Here is a 23,527-nt window from a genome sequence, read left to right on the forward strand (position 1 = left end):
GGAAAAGGTCATCTGTCAATCACAGTGCAAGCAACCATAAATAGTCAAAGCACATTTTTACTTTCAGTTCCGAATCGGTGTCAGGGCAACGGGTTAAAACACGTGGACGGAGCAAGAGAACATGTAAAGTCTGCATATCTCTGCTTTATTTCAGCACAAAAACTATTGAACAAAAACTGTCACACTTTTAGGCTTATGCAAAAACACGTGTCTTATGGAGTATCACTCTTAGAATTGAAGCATATTTTGTGGAAATTCCAAGCCCTGTCATATCTGATAAATATGTTCATCACTTTTCTTCTGCTTCAGTTTTAGGCTGTTTATTGCAATAGTAAGCAATCCTTCCAAACCAAAGGACACTTTTTCCTTCATGTTTACTAAATAAAACATTCCACAAATTCAGCAGCTAACCCTTAGCACGGCATGTTCAGAAACGGAACATCCTATCAATAGTTCGATGTTTTGCTATAATTGATGAAAGTATAAATTCTGTTGTCAGAAAATAAATTTTGTCCGTCCTTCAACATTAAGTACACTTCTGCTATGCAGCAGAACAATGGTCTGAAGCACACTAGTAATTCCTCTTCTGAATGGTTAAAAAACACAAAATCGAGATTTTGGAGTGGCTAATGTCTCAGATGGTGTTCCCCTTTAATATGGCATAATTGAAATGATTCTGCAAAGAAGGGTCTGCCAAACATCTTTCATGTCAAAAGAAAATAATTTGGATAGCACTTAACATATGAAACAAGCATTTTAAAGCTGCTTCTTGTATTCAGCCAGATTGTCTTTGTCTGATCTTAAAGCTTTTGTAAAAATCTGAAACACTTAAGAAGGGGGGCGGAAGAAAAACTGCAGAATCTGGCAGAGAGAAACTGTTTCAAAGGTCTGTCAAGTCTCTGTCCTCACAACTGGTTACGCAGGCCAAGTCCTCTGGCATGAGGAGATTGACATGACATTAAATTTCTTTGGAATGAGCATCGACCTGTACGACACATGGATAATGAATCAGTTCTATTTTTGCAAGCAACGTCAGCTAATGAAGTGTTCCTGCTGGCATAAGCGCCGTCTTGGGTATACGCTTTCCTGTCTGTCTGCCGTTCTGCACTTCAAAGGTGTGTATCAGATGCAGCGAACTGGTCCAGGTTTCTCAGGGGTGCACACGAGGTCAACAGCATATTCTCCAGCCAGCCCCCCCTGCGGCTCCAGACTGCATCTGTTGCATTCTTCGCCAAACACAGCAAAACACGACACCCAGTTTGTTTTGGTAACCTGGGGCAGGAAGTACAGCAGTGTCCACATCACAAGGCTTTAAATGCAAAGTTTGGGATTACTTAATATCATTTCCAGCTCAGGAACTGTGCCACCTTTGGCTGCCTTCTCTCTCTGTGCCGGGAGCTCTGACTGCAACGGCACATCAATAAATGCCTCTCAAACCCCATATGCTTTCAATTTCTATCTGGGTATTTCTTTGGCGGCAGCCCTACATTCTTGCATCTTAATCTTCTTTACCTGTGCTGTGTTTACCCTCCTGTCTACACCTCTCCCTCATTACTCCTCTGTCATTTTTCCCCCCTTCCTCCCACATTCATCTTTGTCCTTTTCTTCACTCTTTTTCTCTTACTCTGTTAAGCTGCAGAACAGAAACCGATTCCCTCAATACCTGCTCTGAAAACTCATGTACAACGATAACTCCAGACGCTTTCCGTGCAGGGAAACTTTCCAACTGGTCGTCTGTATTGAGGAAGGGGGGGAAAAAATAAATCAATCGAAAATCTGAAATTACAAATTTAAATATCATCCTTTCACTCTAAGCACTGATTGGGATGCTATCTTGGAAAACATTCATTTGTATTTGGCTTAACAAAAAAGTTACTCACTGCTGCAGTGAAAGACAAATGAGCTGTTGTCACTTGAACTTCTTCATGGTACATTACTGGTCTGGCGAGCTCGGCTTGTTGCATGACCAAGCTATAATGGAGTCATGTACATCTGGAACAATTCAGCTGCTGACTGAGTTAACCTTCTTGTCTTCATGCAAAAGCCTGAACAACTTTGGAGAGCTGTGAGGTCTGCAACATGCATGTGATGTTGATTAAACAGTTGGAGGTTATTATGTTTGATTTGATTTTACTTTATCTGACCTTTTCATTACTTACTGTTCTAATTTTTCATATCTTTTGAACTTTTTCACAAACTTTTATTGCAATCTTATTAGGGTTTTATGTGATAAACCAGTATAAAGAAGTGCATTGCTGTTAGGTGGAGGGAAAATTATATATTTTCCTTTTCTTTTTTAACAAAGGACAATCTGAACAATGTGTTATGCATTCAGTCCCCTTCACTCTGATTTTCCTAAATAAGATTCAATTTAACCAATTACCTACAAGGTAGAATTGTAACGCTTGTGTGATTTATTCACATTACAAATCAAGCTCTTCCATGCTCCTCAGTAGACTTTTGGAGAAAATTATTGAACAAAGAGTTGAGCTTTAGGTGGGAAAATTGAACGGCAGGAATACTATTAGTCAATGGAAGCTACAAATCGGGCCTGTTAATCAGTGTCAAGAAGAAATGAAATAGTAGCCTGGTTGGTGCACATGAGAAAACAGATGAAACAAGAACCTGTCATGGTTCTGAGTTCTCTTGGATTATTTAGTTGGTATGTTTGGTTATTTGTGTCATTTTCCCCATGTAACTGGTTCCTGCTGTTCATCATCTGTTTGATTTACTTAATGGGACAGAATTCAAATATTTCAGGTTTTTATTTGCAACAAAAATGTTGAAAATCACAACAAAAATCTCCTTTCCTTTACAATTATGCACCACTTTGTATCACATCACACCTCAGTGAAATACATTGAACTTTGTAGCTGAAATGTGACTAGAGATGAAAACATTCAGGATTTGTGAATATTATGTGTATTGTCGGCATAATATGTTAATTTGCATATTCCAATAGTTCAGTATCATTAGTCCTTAAAACAGCTGACTGATATATGTGGGGCAGACCAGTGTTTATTCACCAGAGTAAGTGACAGGTACTGGTGGTGCAATAAGGCTGATTTGGTCTCAGGTGAACTTGATGTATTGTCTATTCATCAACACGGGATCAGCCGAACCTACTGAGGCCTTCCTACTTTTACCTTCATTTGTTCACTGCTAGATCACTCAGTAATCAATTTTCCTCAGCAGTGCATGGAACCTGCGTGAAAGGTTCTGTCTCTTTTCTGAGCATGGAAAAAATTTTAGGAAGGTTAGCCAATCTCTTTTGGATATATTAATATGCCTAAAAGATTATATAAAGATGATATAATGACAACATGCATTCTCCCAAATGCATGTTGTCAAAAGCACTATGCATTGATCGAATCAATGCTCAACCTTTTGGTTGTATTTCTGAATGACATCGGCCGTTTGCTGATGTCACTCATTTTGTGCAAAAATAACTCACCTTAACTCTTTGATGTGCTAGTTCTGGGGTTACGTTGACATGAATGGAAGATTTCTCTGAGTTATGACTACAACGTGTGTTATTTGGATGTTCAACTTGTGCCTGCATGTTTTTTTTTTTTTTTTTTTTTTTGTCTCAGGTTCTCCAGCTGCCTCTCACAGTCCAAAAACATGCATGATTGGTGATCTTTAATTGACCGAAGGAGGAAGCGTGTGCATGACTGGTTTTGTGTCTCTGTGTTGGCCCGGGACTGACAGCCGATGTGTTTCAGACTGTACCTTACCTCTCTCCTGTGTGCAGCTGGGATGGGCTCCTGGTGTGAGCAGGAAAAAAAAGCCTGAATGGAAAACAAATCTCGTAGACAAATTCTAGAAAAAGCTCCGACTTTTTTGGATAAACCTGGCTGTTTATTACCTCTACCTTCAATGGAAAGAATCCTCTGCCAAAGAGACACTCTGTGTCCTTGACGGTGACTCCAGGCAGATGTACAATACCAAAGCAAACAGCATCTAAACCTAAGGGATGACAGATTTTCCAGCTGCCATATGTGGTCAGTGCTGCTCTGTTTGTATCTCACTGGTGCCACTTAACAACCACTTCCTATTTACTCAGTCAAATAGCGTATATTGCTCCCGTGAATTGCTTTCATGGAAAGCCGTCTGAAGGTGATGAAAGTAGGCCTGAATAAGTGGGCCGCCTTTTGTTCTCCTTGTGTTTGTGGAGAGAAGGGTTATCGCTATTCCACTTTTTCCATAAGTTGTTTCCAGCACCGATGAGGTAGTTGAGTTTAGACAGGCAGCGACAGTTTTCCGGCTTTCAAGAAGGTCCTTGAATGCAGCGAAGTGCCTACGCCTCTCCTTCAAAGTTCTATTCTGAATATTATCAGGTGGCTAAATACATTGTGTTGCTGTATCATGAGGCAAAGTATAGCTCGGCTGTGTGAGGACAAACGATGATAGCGGTGGAATGAATTTTCACTTCAAATGCCGTCTCCATCAAAGCCATTAAAAGAGCTCCACAGAGAGTTTCAGGAACACACAGAAACTGCCCACGAGTGCTTGACGTGCCTGCAGTGTAATGAAATTCCTTTATTAAAACGCATATAGTCCTCCTATGTGGCGTGGCCATTGAAGTTTCCATGATTGTCGAAGACACAAACACGTCTCCACCCTTGAGCAGATTTATTTTCACACATGCTGGGTGAGGTGTCTGCAATTCCTCCCTGCCCTGTCATTGTTTGTTCTGCTGCTGAGTGTGAATATGAGCAGAGGCTCTGCAGAAATTAACCCTGTTAACGGGCTTCTCCCCGTCTCCGCCGAGGGCCGTTGGCTGATGTCACAGCAGCTCCGCGGTTTTCCAGACGCCCTGAGCCCACCGTGTCCATCAGACCCCTGAGACTCTGCAGCCGCTGTCAGAGTCGGAACATGTGGCCGTGTGACGTAAAATCCAGAAGCGGTGCATATTATTCTCCCTGACATATCCATACATGCATAAGGTGGCAAAACAAGCCATTTTTTCCCCCTGAAATGCACTGGTGTTATTAAGGTAAATTTAGAACTGAAGTAATCTTTCTCTGTGCTGTGTTCAGGTTAATTGCAAATGATGTGGGAGACTGTAATCTGTGAATTCAGAGCTGTGTTTTCTCGTACTGGTCTGCTTTTCTAATTACACCTTATTGCTTATGTCTGATTTCTGCACACACGTTTTCGTATGAACGTGCGCTACTAAAAACAGCAGCTCTTTGATCTGAACCTGAGGCACGTAGGAAAACAAAACGTGTAAGTCAACAGGTCGCCTCCGGGACTCCCCTCTTCTCACACAGCGAAATAGTCAAAACTTTATATTGTTCTGCAGGTATTTAAAAGCAACTCTTTTCTTTTTTTATTTAAAAGTTACATGTACTTGATGTTAAAACTTGATGAGAATTTACAAGAATAATCTTTAGAGTTAATGGCCATGTTGTGCTCAAATCGACGCCCCCAATTTGTTGTTTACGTTGCGGTCTGAACTGCTGTTTCTGATTTTCACCAATTTTGACTTATTTGTTTTATTTTAAGGACTTCTGCTTGATGTTCATTGATGGTGGTTCTAGTTTCGGGTCTAACAGAAAAGTGTGCAAACTCTCTGCTGAGGATGTAGCTGTGTTCACAATTAGCCCTAAAAATTAGTCCAATTGTCTGGTGCTGCCGTTCAACAGTCGTGCTTCTAATTTAATCCAGTTAAGTAGCTCTACAAAGTTTGACACAGAGGCTGTGTGATGCAAGTGACAACATTCTCTTATAGTCCTTATAAATCTTGGCAGCAGCACAGGAGCGAAAGACAGAAGCCATGCTCAACTTATTATTCAACTTGATTTGAGCAAAACCAGATTAAAATTCTCCCAAATGCATGTTGTCAAAAGCACTATGGATTGATGAAATCAAGGCTCAACCTTTTGGTTGTATTTCTGAATGGCATTTTTTGGTGCAAAAGCAGCAATGCACATCAGATATCTGGGTATTTTTTGTCGTTGTTGCTGCATTATAGCGGCTACGGGTCAAAAAAGGGGGCAAAACATTCAGAAATAATTTATAGTCGTCTCAGATTTTTTGCTTCACAAAACCTCACATTCAATAGAGGTGTGAGAATCTTTAAGCATTTCAAGTATCATAATAAAGCAACCACAAAAATGTTTAGCATAATAATAATAATCATTAAAAAACATAAAATTAACTGATTTGCAGTAAAACAAACAAAAAAAAAGAAGCAACTGCAAATTTAAAATAATTGTCTTTTCTGTTTCTTAAACAAAAAAGTGAAGACATGATTTTGGACCTATGTTTTTATCATAGTGAGCGCTTTGAATCGCCTTGTAGTTGAAATTGATTGATTGATTACTTTATTCAACAAACTCACGGTCCACAAGAGAATTCAAATGTGCTATGAGAAATAAACTTGACTTAATTCTGCCTCCACGCATGTTTCAACAATAATTATTTTCCTTCTAATAAACAAACCCATAATTCAAAATCACTTCTTTGCATTTGCTCATCTTGTCTTAACATTTGCCTGATAACGTCAAAGATTTAATCATCGAGCACTGAAAGACCTATTAGTGGGGCCACTTATCAAGTCCTGTTTTTATTTATTTATTTTATTTTATTTTTTTCTTGGGCCGGCCCTGCCAATGACAATATGCCACGATGAGGACAGACTTTCCAATATGTGCTCTAGATTAACTTCAAACGGATGCACGCAGGCTGAATTCCCCGTCCAGACGCACAAGCATGCAGGGAATGAAATGGAAATCCTATCAAACGTACTGCATCGACTCACTGAGGCAGACAAGACAAACAATTCCACTGCTGATATTCCTTCCCTGACAATACACACGGAAACACCAAATGAATCATTTCATCGTGCCCGGCATCACTCGTGCCTGCACGGCACAGAGGGTCCCTGGGGAGAGAGGGGTGTGGGGTGTGTGTGTGTCTGGGGGGGGGGGGGGGGGGCACTTCGAGTGTGAAACGCACACTCGAAGTGCCACTTCATCTTGAAGGTTTAACAACAAGCAGTGAAACACTGGATCACACCAGCCATCGTGCGTCTCTTTCCATCCCATCCTGCGTGGCGGCTCTTTGTATACACCCTGATCCTCTCGCGCCCTCCAGCCGCCACGCTCGACTTCTCCCCCCCAAACGGGCTCCTCTCCAGCTCGGGCTGGCTGTTTGTGTTGACTGCCACCAAGGCGGCAAGGAATGCTCTTCCAGCGCGATCCGCTCCCCTCACGCACACAATCCCGAGCCCGAGGAGTCTATGCCTCAACCTGCTGGTGCCGGGCTGTTTGTGTTTTACTTCTGCACACACACACACACACCCACACACACACACACGCACACGCACGCACGCACACCCCCACACACACACACACACACACACACACACACACACACACACACACACACACACACACACACACACACGGGTAAATGTTTTGATTAAAAAGGCCGTTACTATTTTGCTCGTCACAATGACTTTGGAGCGGAGGGGGTTTGCTGCCGTGCTGACGGATGGATTGCCGCTCCCTGCCTCCAGTGAGCGGTTGAACGAGAGAGGAGCTGTCATCGCCTCGCCGCCGATCCTGATGCCTGAAGAGGGAGGAGGAGGGAGGGGCAGTGGCTGCGCGCAACAGGAACAGGATGGAGGGAACCAGTGAAACACAATGTGCTGAACTGGGAGAAGATGGACCGGGGCCTGGAGCTGAGAGCGGAGCACATGTGCGAGGGAGGAGAGAGAGAAAGAGGCGCAGCTCACCTCCTCGTACCCGGCTCCCAGGGGCCGCTCCAGAGAGAGAGTCCGCGTTATGTGAAGATGGGGAGGGCAGGTGGGAGTGTAAGGCGAACAAAGAGGCTCTCCGCTGTTCAGTAATACGGAGGTCCATGACGTGATGAAAGGTTTCAGTCCAATCGGTAACAGGGAGACAATTACAGGTTTTTACGCACGGGGTTGAAGGGTTACGTCAGAAGATGACGACAGGCCCATAAATCTATAGCATTAGACATTTATGTTGCTCATGTTGTTCATGTTGCACTTGTTGCTCATATATATATATATATATATATATATATATATATATATATATATATATATATATATATATATATATATGTATATATATATATATATATATATCTATATATATATATATATATATATATATATATTATATATATATATATATATATTCCCTTCTCAATCACGAGGGTGGTTCTTATCCTCTGAGCTCGGGTCCTCTACCAGAGGCCTGGGAGCTTGAGGGTCCTGCGCAGTATCTTGGCTGTGCCAAGGACTGCACATTTCTGGACTGAGATGTCTGATGTTGTTCCTGGGATCTGTTGTAGCCATTGATCCAGTTTGGGGGTTACTGCCCCGAGGGCCCCGATGACCACAGGCACCACTGTGGTCTTCACCTTCCAGGCCCTCTCCAGTTCCTCCCTGAAGCCTGGTATTTCTCCAGTTTTCTCATGCTCCTTTTTCCTGATGTTGCAATCACTTGGTATTGCTACATCGACTACAACGGTTTTCCTCTGTTGTTTATCCACTACGACAATGTCTGGTTGGTTTGCCATTACCATTTTGTCTGTCTGGATCTGGAAGTCCCACAGGATCTTAGCTCTGGCGTTCTCCACCACCTTTGGGGGTGTTTCCCACTTTGATCTCGGGGTTTCCAGTCCATATTCTGCACAGATGTTTCTGTACACTATGCCTGCCATTTGGTTATGTCGTTCCATGTACGCTTTCCCTGCCAGTATCTTGCACCCTGCTGTTATGTGCTGGACTGTCTCAGGGACCTCCTTGCACAACCTACACCTTGGGTCTTGTCTGGTGTGGTAGATCTGGGCCTCTATTGCTCTGTCAGGGCCTGTCCTGGATGGCCAGGATGAGGGCCTCTGTGCTGTCCTTGAGTCCAGCTTTTTCCAGCCATTGGTAGGATTTACTGATATCAGCCACTTCAGTTATTTGCTGGTGGTACATCCCATGCCTACCATCATGGGAGGCTTGTCCTCCCATGATGGTATCTCTGGCACCTCAATCTCCGTTCCCTGTTGTCTGAGACATTCACTGAGCACATTTTCTGTTGAGGCTTTGTCCCTGATATATCTATGGATCTTAGATGTTTCGTCCTGGATAGTGGTTCTCACACTTACTAGTCCTCTGCCTCCTTCCTTGCGGCTCGTGTCCAGTCTCAGAGTGCTGGATTTTGGGTGGAACCCTTCATGCATGGTTAGTAGTTTTCGAGTCATAATATCTGTAGCTTTTATCTCCTCCTTTGGCCAGCTAATTATTCCAACAGGTATCTGATTACTGGCAGGGCACGGATTATTGCACGGATTTGTTCTTGCCATTGAGCTGGCTTCTCAGGACTTGCCTTATTCGTTGGAGCTAAATAGCTGTGGTTCCTTTCCTTGTGGCCTCATCGAGGTTGCCATTTGCTTGTGGTATACCTAGGTACTTGTAACTGTCCTCTATGTCTGCTATGGATCCTTCTGGGAGTGAGACCCCTTCTGTGCGGATGACCTTCCCCTCTTTGTGACCAGCCGACCACACTTCTCTAGTCCGAATGACATCCCAATGTCCGTGCTGTAGATCCTGGTGGTGTGGATCAGTGAGTCGATGTCTCGCTCACTCTTGGCGTACAGCTTGAGTCATCCAGGTAGAGAAGGTGACTTTTTGAGTCTGTATCCGTAGCCAGTCTTGTTGATAATTTGGCAGAGGGGGTTCAGGCCTATGCAGAACAGTAGCGGGGACAGAGCATCTCCTTTGGTATATGCCACATTTGATGGACACTTGTGCAAGTGGTTTGCAGTTGGCTTCAAGGGTGGTTTTCCACAGCCTCATTGAGTTTGCAATGAAGGCTCTCAGAGTCCTGTTGATGTTATACATCTCTAAGCATTCAATGATCCAAGTATGCGGCATTGAGTCATAGGCTTTCTTGTAATCAATCCAAGCAATGCACAGGTTGGTGTGTCGGGTTTTACAGTCTCTGGCAACTGTGTGGTCTACGAGGAGTTGGTGTTTGGCTCCTCTGCTATTTACACCGATACCCTTCTGTGCCGTGCTCATGTGTTTATCCATGTGTTTGCTTATCTTGGCCGCTATGATGCTGACATGAGCTTCCAGGTTGTGGAGAGGCAGATTATTGGTCGGTAGTTGGTTGGGACTGGACCCTTTGAAGGATCCTTCTGGATTAGGATTGTCCGCCTTTCAGTTAACCATTCAGGGTGAGTCCCACTTCATAGCAGCTGTTTCATTTGGGCTGCCAGTCACTCATGGAGAGCAGTGAGTTTCTTTAGCCAGTAGGCATGGATCATGTCAGGCCCTGGTGCTGTCCAGTTTTTCATACCTGAGACTCTTTCTTGGACATCTGTCACAGTGATGGTTACCGGGGCTTGCTCAGGGAGGTTGCTGTGGTCCTCTCGTAGAGAGATCAGCCACTGTGCATTGCTGTGTGGGACGCCTCCTTTCCCATATGCCTTTCAGTATTGTTCAGTCTCCAGCCTTGGTGGGTCTGCTCTGTTGTTATTACCCTGCCATTGAGAGTAGACCTTAGCTGGTTGAGTGAAGAAGAGCCGGTTAATCTTCTGGCTTCATTCTCCCTTGTGTATTTCTTTAGACGGCTGGCCAAGGCTGGAGCCTCTGTTTGGCAGTTTCAAGTGCTTCAGGTATGGGCATCTGCCTGTACTTTCTGGGTACTGGTCTTTCATTGGACCCTTGTGGAGCTCTGATAGTTAGCTCACTTCCCTCCTTGTTACCTTGATTTTAGCCTCTACCGTCTTTTCCATGATGGGTATTGGGTCTCATGGTTGCTCTTATAGCCAAGCATCTCAAAGATCACTGATTCTGAATTGTAGATCAGCTCATTGGTCTCTGTTATGGATCGTTCTCAATGCTGCATTATTTTCAATGAGACTTCTGATGGTACTTCACTCAGCCGTTGTAATTGGTGCTGAGGAGGTCTGGTTGTCATTCGGGTCATGATTCTCTCTCTCAGGTCAGCAGCTGTCTCGTTCAGCTCTGATTCATTCATCGGGGCCGCATATCCCCTCTCTGGGTGGGGACTTGTGGTTTAATCCCAACAGTTCTAAAATCCAGTTCCTCCTTTTTCCCGTAGCATTTGTGTTGTACCTCATCAATCTCAAGTGTGATAGCAGTTGCCGTTTGCGGATGTTGGAACACTGAGCTACTAGTTGTTTAGCACTTAGTGTTGACTGGGGATGTCAAAGTAACCATTCCTTCCCCAGTCTTGCATGTAACCTCTCTGACTAGGGTTACTTGAGTAGTAGCATTCAACAGATCCACATTTCATCTCTCGCCCATTTCCGTCTTGTTCCAGTAGCCCATTTGTCATAAAGGTGCTCTGGTTCCCCAGCACCTGACGCAGACCTTGTTTGGCCGGGCGACGTCTGAGCCGGCATGTTACGCATCTCAGTATTTCTCATGGTATGAGGTAGATAGTAGCTTGAAGGGTCTTGCCTAAGGACCAGACTGGATTCGAAACCCCGCCCTCTCAGGTGAATATATATATATACATATATATCTTCTGCAGTGCTTCCTTTTTGTTTACCACAATCTCAACTCCCCGCCACTAATCTCTGTCAAACAAGTCTATAACTGGATACTTTGATCCTCACAAACACCATTACTCAGCTTCAGTCTCCTTTGATGCTGATACTAAAACTTGCAAAGCAAGGTGTGCCGAACGCGCAGCTACAGATTTAAGGGGCCGCAGAAAGAGATGTGCTGAAAGATGCTCGGAGTTTGGTCGTTTTCATAAGGTCTCACAGTGCCACCCTCTGGACGGCCCTGCAAATTACACCAGATTCAGATTTTTTTATTTTATTTATTTTTTCAAATATACAAAAGGAGAAATCAAGCTGCAGGATCTGGAAGCTGCTCAAGCTGCGAGAGCCAAAGATTTCGGCACAACTTCACCATCTCCTGAGGAGCGCGGAGAAGGTCAAGGGTCTGGTGAGATGGAGACCCAAGCAACATCGGAAGTTACAGACTAGGAAACACTTTTATTCATCGGATCATTAAAAAAAAAAATTACTGAGCTGTTTCTCATCGCGTCCAGGTCAGACCAGGTCGATGGAGTAATTCATGCAAAAGATCCAATAACAGGCATTCAGCTGATAAACAATACAATACTTGGACATGGTCAACATTTCAGCAATGGAGTTTATTTTATTTATTTATTTTTTAATCTTATTTACTTTTCTAACTGTAAACGTAACCGAGTTTTTACTTTCACATGCTATAAACTGTGCTTGAAACCCGTTATTGTCCTAATCGATCAAAAGGTCTTTCCTCCTCTGGCCTGATGAGTCCAGGCCAGCGAATCGCTCGCAGATGACGTCGATGGATGAAGCGCCAGGGAGGCTAGCGGAGCTCAGAGGCGGAGCGGCGCTCGGGTGGACATGGCTCTCTCCAGGGGGTTGAGATGCTGTCAGAGGGTTTTCTCCTGGATCCCCGTCCTCATTATCACCGCCGTCGTGCTCTGTCTTATTACGCTTACGTGTTCGAGCTGTGTCTTTGTAAGTGTGACGGGCTGCTTGTCTGCTTCTTGACCTCTTTCCTCCACAAACAGCGCAGCTCGCCGCCGAGCGCTTCGACAATAAGGTTGTTGGTCGGCGGCGCAACGCGGAAGTGGCTTTTAATGTTTCCTGCCGGTGGTTTTAGTTTGTGTTATGCCTCCTCTGATGGGTTAGCGATAGCTGGTGTTCACTGCTGTTATTGTCTCTCTCGGCTAACTACTCCCCGGCTAGTTGTGTTAGCTTTCGGGTGCTCTGAACAAATGGTGGCACTTTCAGAGAATCACTAAATCTCTTCAATTCTCTTGTTTTAACAGTTACAATCAGCAACACACTGGAGAAAGGTGAGCGCTCTGGGCTGTGAGGTTGAATTCTTTATATCTTAGATTTTCAGGTTTGTTGATTTCTGTGTTTCTTGGTTTGTTTTTCCACGTACAGCGGTCTATCTCTGGTATTCCATGTCTGCTTTGGGATGTTCTCCTGGACGTACTGGAAGTCCATATTCACCTCTCCTGCCACACCATGCAAAAAGGTAGACTGGACACCAGATTGCCCGTGGAAATTTACCATATAAATGTTGGTAAAGTTCTCATTTCTGTTGGAATGCATCTAAATGAGATTCTGGATGAGGAGTGATCCCTCTGTATGCCTCTGAGGATCTTTGTTCTCAGACAAATCTGATTAATTTGAGGAATCTGATTAATTTGCCTTTATGCCATGATCCAGTTCCAGCTGTCCTACTCAGACAAGCAGCGGTACGAGATGGAGGAGAGACCAGACGCTCAGAAGCAAATCCTCGTGGAGATCGCAAGGAAACTGCCCATTTTCACCCGAACCCAATCTGGAGGTGAGCTGCCTCACGTTGTCTGTGTTTGATTAAAAACAAGTAGGTTAGGACTATCAATTGAAGGCTCTCTCGAGCAGCAATCAGCAGACGCATCTCTTTCATTAGTGGTGATTACGAGTCCAATCTTAGGCTGCAGGAAGTGTGTGAAGGGGGGGGGATGCTCAGCTCAGATGTCGCCCATTCAACTCGTCCATCTTCTTGTCTCCAGCTATCAGGTTCTGTGACCGCTGCCAGGTACTGAAGCCTGACCGCTGTCACCACTGCTCGTTTGTGAAACGTAAGCTTCTCTTTCCTCCCCAATACCTTAATCTCGAGAGATTACCCTCCGGCAAGGAGATATATTAGCTGTTGTGATAATTAGGAGAATGCTGCTCTGTTCATTTGAAACAGAATCCTGAAGATCAATCAGTGCATTGTTTTGGCAGAAGAAGACGGACAGCATGCTCACCTCTTGAACTTTTTCCCCGTTGTGTCGCATTATGACCACAAACTTCAACTTATTTCATGGGATTTTGTGGGTCAGCACAGTAGTAGATGTAAACTGGAAGGAAGTTATAGAGAATGTTCAAGATCATTTACATGTAAAATCTTTTTTAAAGTACAGTGTTCGTTTTCAGCCCATTTTACTCTGTTTCTAAAGAAAATCCATTCAGCAAGTTCAAAGGTGATGTAGTTAGTAAATATAGTCCATCGGTGTGGAATTTAATCTCAGTATAATTAGTCTCGCTGTTCTGTGAGGTTTGTGAGGAGATTGACTCTAAACATGCGGTTAGAACAGCAATGGATATTTGTGTGTTGGAATGGTCCAGTCAAAGTCTAGACCTAGATCAAACCGAGAATTTGTGGCAGGACTAGAAAACTGATGTTTACAGATTCTTTACATCCCATCATCTGAGACACACACCCCAAAAGCTCTGCAACAGTGTGGCAACTTGAAGCTTGTGGCTGTAATGTGAGGGGACATGAAAGTTGACAATTTTGCCGAACGCTGTGGATGCCAGAAATGCTTGTAAAAAAGAACAAACAAAATATCTTAGTATTCAGACAGTTAATATTTTTCTATATTTAATATGATGAGACTTGGATGAAAAAATCATCATGAAAAACATTTATCCTTGAAACTTCATTTGGCACAATAATTCAAGAGCATCTGATTTTAACATACTGTTTTAAGATCAATTACTGTTGGAAGTGATGCATAAAAAGTATATTTTTATTTTTAGTTGTGTCTTAAAGATGGACCATCACTGTCCCTGGTAAGTTGGAACTTGGACTACTTTGTAGATTGATTGCATGGATTTTCTTTCTGTTCCCTGATAACCGGATCTTATTTTTCACCCAGGGTGAACAACTGTGTTGGTTTTCCAACTACAAATTTTTCCTACTTTTCCTCGCATACTCGATGCTGTACTGTGTATTCATCACAGCAACAGTCCTTCAGTATTTTCTCAAATTCTGGGTGGTGAGTGCCATTGTTGTTAATTTTTAAAAAAATATTTTGCAGTGTAATCTTACTGTAAAGTTTTTTTTTGATTAGTTGTTCTTTTTGCCACTGGTTTTCCTATTAACTAATGTCTCCCGTTTCTTTCTGTCCTTAGGGGGACCTACCAAATGGACCTGCCAAGTTCCATATCCTCTTCCTCATGTTTGTTGCACTCATGTTCTTTGTCAGTCTCATGTTTCTCTTCAGTTACCACTGTGGTTAGTGGCCAAGAACAGATCCACTTTAGGTGAGAGTGACATGCTTTTTATCAGGGAACATCCAACCATTTATGTGATGTCTGTATTTTTCAATCCCAGGAAATCAGGAAAATTGTGGCATGAAAACGTATTCTAATTTACAGTTCCCTTTCCGTTTGTGTAGAGGCCTTCTCAGCTCCAGTATTTGTCAGTGGACCTGACAGAAACGGGTTCAGTCTTGGTCTACACAAAAACCTGCTGCAAGTGTTTGGAGAAGACCGCAAAACTGTGGTTCATCCCCGGTTTTCACAAGGTAATTACTGAAGGAGAAGTAAATTATCTTATCATTGAGATGTCAAAAATCACTATTAAGAAAAATAGGGAAGTAGTTGTGTATGTCTATAAAAAATACACTGACTAATTTCCTTTTTCATATGTTATTATGGCAGCCAAGGGAATGGTCACTACTTCCCTTTAAGGAGTCAGAGCTCTGAATCCCATAACCCCTTGTTAGCTAACGAGGACATGTGGGATGAGTCAGATGATGGTTCAGAAGGAAGTTTGGGTAAGTTCTCTTTACTGTTCATTACTCAGATATGCTCCAGAAACTTTTTCTTTAAGTTTTTTTCCCCCCTACATAATCATTTTCAGTAGCTCCACTGATTAGTCTTAGGAGCTGGATATTGATACAGTACACTGTGCAGCGCTCTCTGAACTTTACTCCAGGGAGAACAATGTAGTCTTAAATAAACAGATTTTTTATTTTTTTTTTTGCTGTAGCAAAAATCTCACTGAAAAATTAGGAACATTTTATTCCATGTTGGCAGGGATCCCTTAAGAAAAAAAAGTTTTCTATAATATACCAATGGAAAAACTAAAGAGATTTGTTCCCTTAGATTTTGCTGTTTTCTTATTTATCATAACTGTATACTGTAGATATGAACCATGAAAACAGAATCTGGGCGCATCAGTCACATGCACAGCTGTTTGAATACTCTGCTACCACCTAGTGGTGAAACAATGCAACAATCCTCCCTTATGAAACCCATCGGTTAGAACAAAATCTTCGAAAAAGTTCCTGATTTGCCCACTAAAATGAGTTTTCTCTTTTTCCAGTGGAGGGCGCAGATCCCTCCGTTACTATCGAGATGGACGACTAACCTGCACATGCACAGATAATACTGACTTTTAAAATGCTTTGTTATGATGTGTTTGCATTCCAAATAATGTGGAAGTTGGGGAAATGCTGGAGATGGTGAATGGGAGACGGTCTGATTCTGATCTTTTTTAATTTTCTTTTTTTTTTTTTTTTTGCCAATTTTCAATTAAGTTTTACATGATGAGGAAAGATAACATAAAATGGATGACAAGTTGTGGTACAAATTATGGTTTATTTAGGAAGAAAACCCTATTACCTCAGTAAAAAGGATATGTTATTTATTATTGGTTTTGGTGATGCTGTGTGGTACAGTGCTATTTTACATGCCTCTGTTTCACAGCTGGGCTGCGTTTCCAGTGTTGCACCTTAACGATCCCTCTCAGCAGGAGGGGAGGTATTAAAATCCACCCTGAGGCCTGCGGAGGTCTAACGTAGGGACCCAGCTGGCCAATCAGTTTGACGTTTCCCCCAATGTAACATAGGTTTCGATTTCACTCTAACAAAAGGTTATGAGCATATTAGAAGATCTGACTTGACCTGCGCCTTACATAAGTATTCCTGTGTGCTGTGGAGAAATTTCTCCTGAGAATGTATCGTTGCATCATCCTTTTCTGGCAAACGGTGGAGTTTTTTGGGAAAAAAAACAACAAAAAAAAAACGTGGTTTTCGAAGCAATGAAGTTAACAATGTTATCTGATTGGACATATCACAGAAAAACTATAAGCAAGCACAGCTTCATTGCAGGCCGAACATATCGTTTCTTCTTTTGAAAGAAGTAATAGTCTGAATATCTTGTATATTATGACTTGGATGCTGTTGCTGAACTCTGGAGTGCTCTCATTGAACATTACTATTATGTTTATCCTCCATCATACCAGCTGTCCTCATTTGTTGTACATATTTATTAATCTGTTCTCATCAACTTACTGATGGAGGACGGTGATATTCTGCATTGTTTTAATTTTTGTAAAATGTTAACTTAGAAACAGTTATACAGGATCTCCTGCATAACTCTTAATTTCTGTACTTAAACCTTACTTATAAGCCTAAAAATAAGAGTTTGGCCTTTAATAAGCTTTGATGCTGTTCCAAATAGACACTTTAAAATGCTTCCCAGCTGTTTAAACCCATATCTGATGCTGCTCCAGTGACAAATACTTATTTTGATTTTTTTTTTTTAAAACCATGTTCGGTGTGTATAAAGCATAATGAAATTTTGATGAAGTTGATGTTAAGTGTATCATATGGTCTTGTCTATTTATTGTTACATTCCTTTTTTCCTGTATGTTGGTCCACTGATTTATACCTGCTGCAGGCAGTGTTTGTATATTTTGATCCTTTTGTGACAAACTTTAAAGTGGTGTGCTTTTCTTAAACCATAATGTATAAAATCCATGAGATTATTTGCAGCTAGGAGATGAATTCCTTTTTCTTTTAACTGTTTCGAATACGGTGAATGGTGCTTCCACTTTTTTTTTAAACCATTACCAACGTACAAAAAAAACCCCCACCTCAATCCACTTTCTTGTATTGTTCTCTGTAAACAAATATAAATTCTTTATTGATTCATCTGTTCATACAACGCAAAATAAAATGATCATGTTTTAATCTTTGTGATTTTCTTTCTACAATCTGAGCATAGAAAGCAAAAAAAAAAAAGAGAGAGCAATAAATAAAAGTACTGGGGTCAATCATTAGGTGTCAGTTCAACAACTTGAGTAAATGGTACTGCATGAAATACAGAGACAAAGCCTGCAGAAAATATACCAAAAGCATTTTGTCCTGTTTTAGTCAGTGCCAAAGTATCTCTGTCCAAAATGTGTTGGTGCCACTGGGTGAACCTCTGTGGTCAGGATGGTGATGTCTGGAAACTCCTGGATGATGGACTTGGCTCCTAAAGGAAACATGGATGATACTTTAAAATGGGCAACTCAACATCCTAATGCAGTGACATAGATGAACGCAGCTGTAGAAACATGAATTATTAAAAGCACAAAATGCAACAGAAAATTAATCTCAAAGGTCTTAAATTTCAGAAACTCAAACTTTTCTTCTTAAATTGCAACTTGAGAGAATTGGCTTATGTACGGATTTTACTGCAATAAAAAGAAAATTCTATATTTGAATAAATGAGTGATAAACTGACTCCAACGTGAGCCAGTTTATCAGCAGAAACATCAAAACGTGTAGAGAACTGCTCTGGGAAATAAACGTGAAGGCTGCTGATTTTTGTTGATGCTGATTGCTAATAAGATGCTAAAAACTGAGAATTGCTGGAGCAAATCATGGTTTAGTGGAGAGTAGCAGTCATGCAATATGGAAGTTGTGTGTTCAATTCCTTCTACTGCCTTTAGTGACAAGCGATTCGAATGGTGAGTTTGTAAGATTGGAAAAGATTGGTAATTTTTAATTTACTCAGTTTACCATTCATCTTATTGCTTCTGTCTGATAACAGATCATGGCAACTAAAAAGATTTTGAATAATCTTTTACTTTAATTTTCTAACTTATAATTAACATGATCTACAATCAGTCACAGCAGGTCAAAGTTTACAAAAACAGATTTTAGATGCAACATCAAGAGAAAAAGTGGGAAGGAAATGAGGAATGTGGTTCTTGATTTAGTTCTCAGCAGGTTGGATTGGCTACGTGTCAATTCTCTGTTCTTTTCCTCACATTGTCTCATCTCCAACCTCACACTTTCTAACTGTGCCAAGAACAATTCTTAAAAGAAAAAAAAAAAGTATCTCATAATGCATTTATAGCATCGTGCCCTTCAGCTTTAAATATGTCTTATGTCCAAGTTTTAGTTTTAACCTGACAGGAGGAAAGGTCACAAAGTCAAATTACCCTGAAATCCTTTTTTAACATCCACATTAAATGTCACTGTAAGCTGGATGGAAGCTATAGGCTACAGAAATTAAGAACTTCCAAACTTATATTGTCAAAAGCCACCAAGCACCAGTGAACAATCCTGCACATGCATATAAAAGATGAGAAAGCAGAAACAAAAAGAAAAATGGGGGTGTGTGCTGGTTTACCATGAGTGTGGAGAAGAGGCTGAGGAGAATAATGTGCTTGGGTTGGACTCCGTGTTCTATCAGTACCCTGACGGCCTCGATCACTGTGTTCCCTGTACCTGCAGACGCAGCAGATAACGAGGTTAGACGTGCTCTTTCACCTGCCTGGTTACACTGGACACTTCGTCTGAGGGAAAAAAAAATTGCATTCTTGTTAGTTAAACTATCCATTGTTATGAAACAAAAAAAATAAATCTATCTTTAAATCAAGCTCTGCTTCTATTACATTTTTAAGTAACAACAGAAATATGCCTGTTGTGACATCAGGAAACCAGGACTATTAGGATCCTATTTTCATTGGTCCTCATTATGTTATTCTGCAGCCTGGTGGCTAACTCTGAGGCAGTGTATAATTTCCCCCATGAGAGCTATAATTATCAGAGCAGTGTGAATGGTTCTGTATGATGTGGCAATGCAGAGTTGGTGGTGGCAGTGAAGGTCAACTCAAGGGAGACTACTTACAATGAATAAATACAGAAAAAACTTTTTTTTTTTTTTTTTGCATAAAATTAATTAGACGCGCTTTGACATTTCTGTACGACTGGACGTGGTTAACCGGAGCCAGGCTGAGCCTGCAGCAACTCACTGAGGATGGGGTACATGAGCAGCACTTTTCTTCTGTACACATCCGGGGGAAACTTTGCGTAGTAGACCTTCGCTTTCTGGGTCTCCTCGTCGCTCTGGATGAGGATCTTTCCGATCCGGATTGAGCGGCAGCAGTCCCGGAGGCCCTGCTCCATGGCTTCACCTGTGGAAACCAAACATGGTTCTGTTGACAAGGTTCCCACATGCTTTGTCATCACAAAGCTCCAAACTGAAATTTCCAAACAATCAATTTGGGATTGATGGCTGAAATTGATGGATGAACAAACAAATCAGTCAATGGATAGGATATTCTGACATTAGGACAGAGAATAAAGTTTGGAAATACACGTTTCCGAGCTCAGTTTTCTTTTCCCATAATTATCGAAATCTGGGGAAAAATAATCTCAAATAAAATAATTGTTGCAGAAATTAATACTAAAAAATACTTTTAAAAAAATTACCCTCCAATTATATATTAATGATCAGAATGAAAACAGTTTGTTTTAATGAATTATGCGATTGATGAATTGATGTCGTGACAGGCTTACATGTGGATTCTATCTGATCATGTGTCCCTATGTATGTTTGTAAACAAAACTGCTGTTATGCAAGACGAACTTCAGCTATGCTCTGACAATAAAGCAATACGATATCATACACAGTCAGTCTATCGCTGTAGATTTAACTACACGCATTTACAGATATGATCTACGAAATAAAAAACTTTTTCCAAGGTTCTTCATTACTAGCTTTAAATAAAGAAAACACAAAAAAAAAAAACAGGCTTTCGTCTAACCCTTTAAATTGATCTCTGTCAACAGTTCGCCAGCTTTCTGAAGATCCTCAAACAGTTTTTCTTTATACATATTGTTTGCTTTTTCACTCTGTCATGTTTTGTGTTGACAGTGACAGCACATTGTGACGTTCATGCTTAAAGGTAGGAGGGAGGTGAGGAGCCAAAGAAGAAGCCTGAGGACTGAGGAATCTAGATAAGACCTTCAGTAAATGAAAGTCGCATGTTTGAATAAATTCAATGTAAAAGACATGAGACAGAGATCTGTTAGTTGATTCTCTTCGTAAGGGAAATATTTCAGCTTACAGCTCTTAAAGTTAAGAGCTCTTAACAGCTCTTAACTTTCAGCTTACAGGAATTAACTTTTATACTCATCTTTGTGGCAGACTATTAGATATACAGTGCCTATAAATGCAAATTACAATCAATTCTGTGTCAGCACTGTAGAAAACATTGTCTCATCCCTTACGTTTATGAGCTGCTTGCTAACTACAAAAGAAACAACTCTGAAAATCTTCTGGTGTGACTCGACTGATGCTCGAGCGAAGAAGCAATGTCGAGAAAAAGAGCTGCTGCAAGCCTGCAGAACTACCACTAAAAACAAAATGTCCTACTGCCTACTAACAAAACACAGAATGCATTCGTTGGACTGCAACGTGTAATTAAAGATGTGTCGACACGGGTGAGATCAACACGACTTTGTGCTTAGACTTGCATCACACACTGATGACATGTGCAGCTTTTAGAAAGTAATTTACTGTGTGCCGATTGGGCAACAATGTTCTCATCCTTGACATTAAGTTACAGCTGAAATGAGCTTAAAGCTCATGTTTGGCAAAAAATGACTAAATATAAAATTGTAACCTTGAATCAATCACTCTTATTGTAACTTATCTTATCGTCATAGAGTGATGAAAAACGACCAACCTGGCAAACATTTTAAGCTTGTGAGAATGAGCAGCACTTTGTCTTACTGATTATCTTATGTGGGCCGGCCTGCTATGTGGTGTGCCGACATATTTGCCTTCTGTCAATTGCATCCTCTATCTCCCATCAGTTAATCAAAAAATGGATCATCAGTACCAAGAGTTTTGTCATCAAGTTCCGCGCTTGAGGAACTTTTATATTTCCACACGAGCAGAAATATAGAAGTCGAGATTCACAGACTAAAGTGTCCTCACATTTAAAAGCCGTAAGATGCTGCACTTGGCCTCACTTACCACTCCTCATGATGCTGACTCCACAGTTGCCCCTTTCAAACTTGACTCCCTCATACTTGTACCCTAAGGGAAGGAAAATGAAACACGACTTAAAATGGAGCTGTACTGACTAGAGCTGCAAAAAAATAAAAGTGGAGCAGAGCAGAAAAAACTGGTTCAGTGTTTTGGCTCATGTTTTCAAATCTGGAGCGTTAAACCTGACACCCTCTGACCTGTGGGAGTGGTGACGGTGCACTCTGAGAAGGGAAGCTGGTTCAAGCCTTCTTCAACTACTAGTCTGATCTGTTGTTGGGGGAAAACAGATATTATTTCAGAAAGCTGAAAACAAATGGCTTTACCATGTTGCTGTGCTGTATATGACCTCACCAGTCGGTCCGCACAGAAAACAAAATCTCCTCTGCTGGTCGTTCTGAAAGTATAAATAGGCACTTGATTAGATCAGCCTCCGCTTTTACACTTTAGTGCTTTATTTCAGCTTGGACAAAATAAGGTTGACAATTTTTCAGCAAAGGTTAGATCAATTTAAAATGCAAAATGTAAAACACACAAAAACTTTTGATTGCTTCTGAAATCTACTCCACAATTTGCTGGTGTTGCTTCTATATTTTTGCTTCAATCTGTGCATCGAAATCACAGACCTTCCCTCAGGATTACTTTAGGTTTTCTGTTTTACATTATGTCATTCTGCCAGAGGTATGAATACATTACTTACCAACATTTTACTGTATTCTCCACATGTCTGAAAGACGGGAGTATTTTATTTCAAGATAACCAATTAAAGGTCCAGCAAGAGTTTTGTGCACATCTTCCACACTAACAATCCAAGATCTGCATAACCTTTGCAGACCAAAAGAAAAATATTTCTAAGTGAAGATGTTGGATACTGAAATTACACTATAGTAAATATGAGTTTATTGTCTTTTGAAATTAATGATGTCGCATGAAATTTGGGGGAAAGCATCGAAATGATTTATCAAAAACAACTGCACTTTGAACGTGTTTATACTCATGCAATTCACCATATGAACAGTTTTATGAACAGTCCACTTATTTTGGGCATCAACTTCCCTCTTGCAAAGGCCAAGTTACCAAATCGGACAAGGTGCTGAGTCGCAGATATAAGACTCAGCACCTTATATCTGCGACTCAGATATAAGGTGCGAGGACTCACTTGTCTCTGATTATTGTCTGCAACTCTCGGATCTGGTCGTTCAGAGGGAGCAGCTTCAGCTGAGGACCCAGGCTGTCCTGGCTGACCGATGCGTGGTCAGCCTGATGATGCGTGGGGACATCGGTCGGTTCAGAGCTGGTCAGCACAGCAGGCACACTGCTGCTGCTGTTCGCAAACCGAACCTGCTTCATCGGGTGCTCCTGGCCACTGTTCACACTGTTCAGCTGCTGATTGTGGCATGGCATCCTGGCAGCGAGGTCAAAGCGTTTCGATGCTAAAGCAAGCTAGCGTGTCTTAATGAGAGCGCCACGCTAACGCGGTAACAGGAGGGGGAAACGTGCTTCTTCAACTCAAACTTCTACGACTAACACGGCAACCAGTCGGCCAGGAAACTGCGAGGCTCGCATTCAAATAGGTCCAACTACTTTGTCGCGTTTTGTCGAAGTCTGCTCAATCTCTTCCACTTGA

General features: G+C 41.6%; 2 protein-coding genes across 2 annotated transcripts; one reads left to right on the plus strand and one right to left on the minus strand.

Annotated features, from left to right (window-relative positions):
- Positions 1–12,979: 12,979 nt before the first annotated feature.
- Positions 12,980–15,376, plus strand: LOC129357870 (palmitoyltransferase ZDHHC15B-like). Its single transcript, XM_055026829.1, is given in 9 exon segments — positions 12,980–13,057; positions 13,252–13,372; positions 13,581–13,638; positions 14,596–14,628; positions 14,715–14,734; positions 14,737–14,834; positions 14,971–15,067; positions 15,070–15,102; positions 15,237–15,376. Coding segments are annotated over 9 exon segments (660 nt in total). The 5' UTR covers positions 12,980–12,997.
- A 2,244-nt stretch (positions 15,377–17,620) lies between these two features.
- LOC129357872 (uracil phosphoribosyltransferase homolog) lies at positions 17,621–23,408 on the minus strand. The gene is made up of 7 exons (XM_055026831.1): positions 23,060–23,408; positions 22,255–22,297; positions 22,101–22,170; positions 21,889–21,951; positions 19,877–20,038; positions 19,259–19,349; positions 17,621–18,113 (listed from the first exon to the last, which is right to left on the minus strand). The coding sequence occupies exons 1-7, from the start codon at positions 23,302–23,304 to the stop codon at positions 17,999–18,001; spliced, it is 789 nt and encodes a 262-aa protein (XP_054882806.1). The 5' UTR covers positions 23,305–23,408; the 3' UTR covers positions 17,621–17,998.
- Between the last annotated feature and the right edge of the window lie 119 nt (positions 23,409–23,527).

The sequence above is a fragment of the Poeciliopsis prolifica genome, unplaced genomic scaffold (genome assembly GCF_027474105.1).
Source record: "Poeciliopsis prolifica strain line A6 unplaced genomic scaffold, Auburn_PproV2 SCAFFOLD327, whole genome shotgun sequence".
Classification (NCBI taxonomy): Eukaryota; Metazoa; Chordata; class Actinopteri; order Cyprinodontiformes; family Poeciliidae; genus Poeciliopsis; species Poeciliopsis prolifica.